At 41.5% G+C, this 6,896-nt stretch overlaps 1 protein-coding gene across 1 annotated transcript; it reads left to right on the top strand.

The window, feature by feature from the left end:
* Positions 1–4,268: 4,268 nt before the first annotated feature.
* Positions 4,269–6,684, top strand: LOC129845276 (gastrula zinc finger protein XlCGF17.1-like). Its single transcript, XM_055913150.1, has 2 exons — positions 4,269–4,499; positions 5,009–6,684. The coding sequence occupies exons 1-2, from the start codon at positions 4,397–4,399 to the stop codon at positions 6,022–6,024; spliced, it is 1,119 nt and encodes a 372-aa protein (XP_055769125.1). The 5' UTR covers positions 4,269–4,396; the 3' UTR covers positions 6,025–6,684.
* The last annotated feature ends 212 nt before the right edge of the window (positions 6,685–6,896 follow it).

The following is a 6,896-nucleotide window of genomic DNA, read 5'->3' on the forward strand; positions in this document are numbered from 1 at the left end:
TAATTCAGCAATTCAGTTAAATAAGAAGTCAATAGGAATCATCCTTGAGTCATTTAGGCTCGTAACTATTCATCATAATCATTAGAAGAATATAAATAATTCAATCAGTGATGGGTTATTCAGTCTATAATCCCCATCAGTTTGATATCAGAATTGATCAGTTCAGCAAACAATGACGTTTCATATTTCACCCTTTCAATTTTGTCCTCATGTGTACATGTAATTTCATTACATATTAACCATATATCAAATGGCATAATTGGCCTGTGATGATCTGTAGGGCCGTGATCATTGACCATTTACATCACACAATAGGTTTGAAGCGTGCGCTCCAAACCGCGCTCCGCGGTAATAACTATAAACAATAACTGATGGCCCGCTCTCCCGATCGCAACAGATAGTTCAGATGAAAGGTAACAGATTCGGTGGATTTACGTGGATTCATGGACGCACAGAACGTCTGGATTAGACGGAGTTAAGGAAGAGGAAGCAGCGAGATCGGGCGATGGCGATTTCCTCCTTTTAATGAGTTGAGATCTGTCAGACATTTCCACCTGATCTAATTAAAGCGCCCCTGACCCAGCTGAGCAAGTGCCATGAATTAAAGGATTCCTTCCACCAACGCCATGGGCCTTTTCTACAGTCATTGATCAACAATCAAGACGTGCAACGTTTTGGTTCTGAAGCAAAGATGAGAATTTATAAAAGACTTGCGGGCAGTGGGTTCAGAACAACACACAAAAATATATACACTGCTCAAAAAAATAAAGGGAACACTTAAACAACACAATGTAACTCCAAGTCAATCACACTTCTGTGAAATCAAACTGTCCACTTAGGAAGCAACACTGATTGACAATAAATTCCATATGCTGTTGTGCAAATGGAATAGACAAAAGGTGGAAATTACACCCCCAATAAAGGAGTGGTTCTGCAGGTGGTGACCACAGACCACTTCTCAGTTCCTATGCTTCCTGGCTGATGTTTTGGTCACTTTTGAATGCTGGCGGTGCTTTCACTCTAGTGGTAGCATGAGACGGAGTCTACAACCCACACAAGTGGCTCAGGTAGTGCAGCTCATCCAGGATGGCACATCAATGCGAGCTGTGGCAAGAAGGTTTGCTGTGTCTGTCAGCGTAGTGTCCAGAGCATGGAGGCGCTACCAGGAGACAGGCCAGTACATCAGGAGACATGGAGGAGGCCGTAGGAGGGCAACAACCCAGCAGCAGGACCGCTACCTCCGCCTTTGTGCAAGGAGGAGCAAGTGGAGCACTGCCAGAGCCCTGCAAAATGACCTCCAGCAGGCCACAAATGTGCATGTGTCTGCTCAAATGGTCAGAAACAGACTCCATGAGGGTGGTATGAGGGCCCGACGTCCACAGGTGGGGGTTGTGCTTACAGCCCAACACCGTGCAGGACGTTTGGCATTTGCCAGAGAACACCAAGATTGGCAAATTCTCACTGAGCACATGTGACAGACGTGACAGAGTCTGGAGACGCCGTGGAGAACGTTCTGCTGCCTGCAACATCCTCCAGCATGACCGGTTTGGCGGTGGGTCAGTCATGGTGTGGCGTGGCATTTCTTTGGGGGGCCGCACAGCCCTCCATGTGCTCGCCAGAGGTAGCCTGACTGCCATTAGGTACCGAGATGAGATCCTCAGACCCCTTGTGAGACCATATGCTGGTGCGGTTGGCCCTGGGTTCCTCCTAATGCAAGACAATGCTAGACCTCATGTGGCTGGAGTGTGTCAGCAGTTCCTGCAAGAAGAAAGCATTGATGCTATGGACTGGCCCGCCCGTTCCCCAGACCTGAATCCAATTGAGCACATCTGGGACATCATGTCTCGCTCCATCCACCAACGCCACACCACAGACTGTCCAGGAGTTGGCGGATGCTTTAGTCCAGGTCTGGGAGGAGATCCCTCAGGAGACCATCCGCCACCTCATCAGGAGCATGCCCAGGCGTTGTAGGGAGGTCATACAGGCACGTGGAGGCCACACACACACTACTGAGCCTCATTTTGACTTGTTTTAAGGACATTACATCAAAGTTGGATCAGCCTGTAGTGTGGTTTTCCACTTTAATTTTGAGTGTGACTCCAAATCCAGACCTCCATGGGTTGATAAATTTGATTTCCATTGATAATTTGTGTGATTTTGTTGTCAGCACATTCAACTATGTAAAGAAAAAAGTATTTAATAAGAATATTTCATTCATTCAGATCTAGGATGTGTTATTTTAGTGTTCCCTTTATTTTTTTGAGCAGTGTATATAACACACCACCGCCGAAAAGGGCATTTTGGAGACTGGAAGGGCAAATGTGAATGTACTCTGCAGAGGGAGAGCCCTTTCTGTGCACGTACCTGGCTCTATACGTAAACATTAACCTCCATCGTGACCAAAACTACTATTTTATCCCGTATGTTTGCAGGATTTATAGTGTGACACCAACAGCAGTTAGCTACCAAATTCTAGCAGATATGTTACTTTAGCATTAATCAGTGTGGTTAGGTGTTAGGTGTAAAATCACATGAAGAAGAGATGTCCAAGTTGATTTAGATGGAAGACGTGATCTGAATGCGGTAGCTCTGTAGCTAGCTAGCGTAGTAAGCTATGCTCTTCTATTTAAGTTACCTGGTGAAGCTATAATGCTCGGTCTTTGCTGCTGCTGGCTGTTTGTGATACTTTCTAACCACGTTGTTGGTATGGACAGGATCCACTTTGAAAAGTAACGTTTTGCTGAAGCCCTCCTTCCATTGTTGATAGCCATGAAAGTTTAATGTCCCCCGCAGATTGACGAGTAGATGTCACATTCGCCCGCATTGTGGCCACAAATGTATCCCACTTTTTAAAGCGTTTCATTTGCGTGGCCATAGAGTCACATTTGCACAGCAAGTGTTGCTACAACCTGCTACCACACAAAGCTTGGCCATCTTGATGAATAAAAATGCAATTGCTAGCTAGCTCTATCCATAATACTAACCCACCAGGTTGTTTTGTTTACCCACGAGTACAGTGCATTCGGAACGTATTCAGACCCTTTTTCTTTTTTCCACAGTTTGTTACGTTACAGCCTTATTCTAAAATATTTTTATTTAGAAAAAATTGATGAGTTTTCCTCATCAATCTACACACAATACCCCATAATGACAAAGCGAAAACAGGTTAAGGAATTGCAAATGTAAAATCAATAAATAACAGAAATACCTTATTTACATGAGACTCGAAATTGAGCTCAGGTGCATCCTGTTTCCATTGATCATCCTTGAGATGTTTCTACAACTTGATTGGAGTCCACCTGGGGTAAATTCAATGCATTGGACATGATTTGGAAAGGCACACACCTGTCTATATAAGGTCCCACAGTTGACAGTGCATGTCAGAGCAAAAGCCAAGCCATTTGGTCGAAGGAATTGTTGGTAGAGCGCTGAGACAGTAGATTGTATAGTCATAATTTAGCATAATAATATAACTCAATCGCTGTTTGCAAAGAATACTGTTCAATGCATGGCTGAGCACGTAGTTGCGTAGAAAAGGCGAGCTATATCAGATACGTTTCTTGGCCTTTTAGAAACACATTTCATGCGATTCTATTACACTCTATATGACTGGAGACATTAGCAGAATATTTGTTAAATCGAAATAAATCCAGGGTAGCCTAGTCTACTCTGCTAACAATGACAAACATACCAATAAATATGTCTCCATAAAATGGGCCTAGGAGAAGGGGAGACACACACAGTTGTCAATTATGTCTGAGTGTTGGAGTGCGCCCCTTCCGTCTGTAAATAAATACATAAACTAGAAAATCATCTGGTTTGCTTAATATTAGGAATTTGATGTATGACATTTACTTTCACTTTTTACTTTCACTCCAGGATGAATATTTAGTACTTTTTCCACCACTGACCAATGGTTTTTGAGTGAAACAATACAGTGTAGACAAGGTTATTCAGTATAATAGTACATAGTGCTGCCTACAACATACTGTAACCTTGTACTAGATGGTTTGTGATTAATTTATGCATTATTTTAATGTAGGAAATCTACTATAGGTTAAGTGCACTAATGTTGTGTAATTTAAAGTGTGCACTTGTCTACTGTGAATGAATGTTGTCAATGCTTAGCTACTTGAGCTGTTGAAATTAGATAGTTGAACAATATACAAAAAAATATATATTTTTTTTAAAGAAAGTGCAAGAACTGTCAAGAAAATAACTTTTGTTTCCGTTTCTCTTTAATACTACTGGCCAACTCAGATTAAGTCTGAGGCTGGTAACATCAACAGTGAGGACAAACCCAGCCTGTCTCTCTCCTTCCACACTGAGTCCAAACCTACATTCACTGGGTCCTGATTGTGACAGTGGAGCCCAGTTTGCACTGCAGGGTCCAGAGATGGCATCAGTGAAGCTGGAAGACTGCAGTCAAACACTGGAGCTGAATGTCAACATTAAAGATGAAGAAGAGGAGGAGAAGATTGCTACATCTGTTAGTCATGGTAAGAGCAGGTTCTATCTATAAGTTATCTTCATAAGCCAGACCTCCATAAGTTATCGCCCAGTCTATTGCTAGGTAGAATTCTGTAATTCTGACTCACACATGACCCCTGACATTCTATTGCTTGTGTTGTTCGTTCCAACTCCCCACTGTGCATGAAATGTTACAGTAGAACTGTTTCATGATGAACTGTTTCAGTGTGAAGGTAGATGTTACTTCATTCTACTGAGACTTGCATAGTTTGACACTAGTATTGTCAGAATTTGTTTTATTAAATTCCAGTTATTTCAGGAAGATAACTTTAATTACAATTTTCTTCAGTGCTTTTCAAAGAGGAACATTTAAAATAGAAATTTGGTTTATTTGAATTGACTGTAATTAAAAATTGAATTGACCCCAACCCTTTTAGTTACTAACCCTTGTGATAATGAGTGGAGGATGATATGGCATGTATACATTTGACATGTATATCACACCAACTGACTGGTTCTTCTGATGTTGTTCACACAGGAGACCATGTTGATACATTATCTACATCTAGAGAGCAACAGCAGGAAGATCATAGAGCTAAGAGGTCTCACCACTGCCCACATTGTGAGGAGATTTTCCCATTTCTATCAACGCTAAAAATACACCTACAAATACACACAGGAGAGAAGCCTTATTCCTGCACTGACTGTGGGACACGCTTCACAACATCAAGGGCTCTGACAGTTCATCAGAGAGTGCACACTGGAGAGAAGCCTTACTCCTGCTCTGACTGTGGGAAGAGTTTCTCAGGATTGGGTCACTTAAAAAGACACCAACGTATACACACAGGAGAGAAGCCTTACTCCTGCTCTGACTGTGGGAAGAGTTTCTCTCAACAGAGCAGCTTAAACTCGCACAAACATATACACACAGGACAGAAGCCTTACTACTGCTCTGACTGTGGAAAATGCTTCACATCATCATTTGAGTTAAAAGTTCATCAGAGAACACACACAGGAGAGAAGCCTTACTACTGCTCTGACTGTGGGATGAGTTTCTCTCAACAGAGCAGCTTAAAGTCACACCAACGTATACACACAGGAGAGAAGCCTTACTCCTGCTCTGACTGTGGGAAGAGGTTCTCTCATCAAAGCAGCTTAAAATCACACCAACATATACATAAAGCAGAGAAGGCTTACTCCTGCTCTGACTGTGGGAAGTACTTCACAACATCAGCTGAGCTAAAAGTTCACCAGAGAACACACACAGGAGAGAAGCCTTACTGCTGCTCTGACTGTGGGAAGAGTTTCTCTCAACAGAGCAACTTAAAAACACACCAACTTATACATACAGGAGAGAAGGCTTTCTCATGCTCTGACTGTGTGAAATGCTTCACAACATCATCTGAGCTAAAAGTTCATCAGAGAACACACACAGGAGAGAAGCCTTACTCCTGCTCTGACTGTGGGAAGAGTTTCTCTCAACAGAGCAACTTAATAACACACCAACGTATACATAAAGGAAAGAAGCCTCATCAGTTCTCTCAGGCCAGTTAAGATTAAAGTCACTCCATCACTTCATTCTCATCTCATAAAGGAAGTGGTAACAGTGAATTTGATAACATTCAGAGAGAGTAACACACTATTGTAATCCTATAGTTTCTCACTGTGAGAGAACTGTGCAGAGGAAAGGGAGCATTATAGAACATTAGCCTATCTTTACTTTACTGATCAGTCTGCACCTTGTCAGTTCTGGTGTGTTTTTTTAGCTTCTACTGTAAAGATATTGAGATTACCTTGGATTTGGCCTTAGCGTTGAAATCCCTCTGAGGGATCTCTTGTTAAAACAATGGAGTGTGATGGTTGACTTGGTGGTACTGCTTCCCTCTGCAGTTTTCTGTGGGAATGAGCTAGTAGACACGTGTCAGATAGAGATGGTGTGATGATCCGTTTTCTGTGGGAATGAGCTGGTAGACACAACATGTATCAGATAGAGATGGTGTGATGATCAGTTTTCAACATTAGTTTGAGTGGATACTTTTATTCCTACTAAATGGTTTTTGTTTAATGATACACAGGTTATAAAACAAATACATGTGTTTATTAAATTGTCTTTTAAAACTAGATTCACTATTTTAGTCATTGATGATTAATGTATTTGGATAACTGCAATGAATGTAATTGAATTACTAATGAAAAATAAATATTCTACATACATTTTTGCTGGTCAACCTCTGGGTTATCATTACAGAAAATACAATGTTTTTGTTTAAATCATGGCATTCAAAATACATTTACATTTATCTACTCAAAAACATGTCACTACACCTTTACACATCACCACGGGGACAAGCCATTTTGCTAGCCACCAGTATTTTTCTATAATGTTATGTTTTCTTATGTAAAACCAGTTAAATACAATGAAAAAT

The sequence above is a fragment of the Salvelinus fontinalis genome, unplaced genomic scaffold (genome assembly GCF_029448725.1).
Source record: "Salvelinus fontinalis isolate EN_2023a unplaced genomic scaffold, ASM2944872v1 scaffold_0267, whole genome shotgun sequence".
Classification (NCBI taxonomy): domain Eukaryota; kingdom Metazoa; phylum Chordata; class Actinopteri; order Salmoniformes; family Salmonidae; genus Salvelinus; species Salvelinus fontinalis.

What these genes read in the sequence shown, in the direction of transcription:
- LOC129845276 (XM_055913150.1), top strand. Translation starts at nt 4,397, where the DNA reads ATGGCATCAGTGAAGCTGGAAGACTGCAGTCAAACACTGGAGCTGAAT. An exon ending in TGCTACATCTGTTAGTCATG is followed by an intron (nt 4,500 to 5,008) that starts GTAAGAGCAGGT and finishes TTGTTCACACAG; the next exon opens with GAGACCATGTTGATACATTA.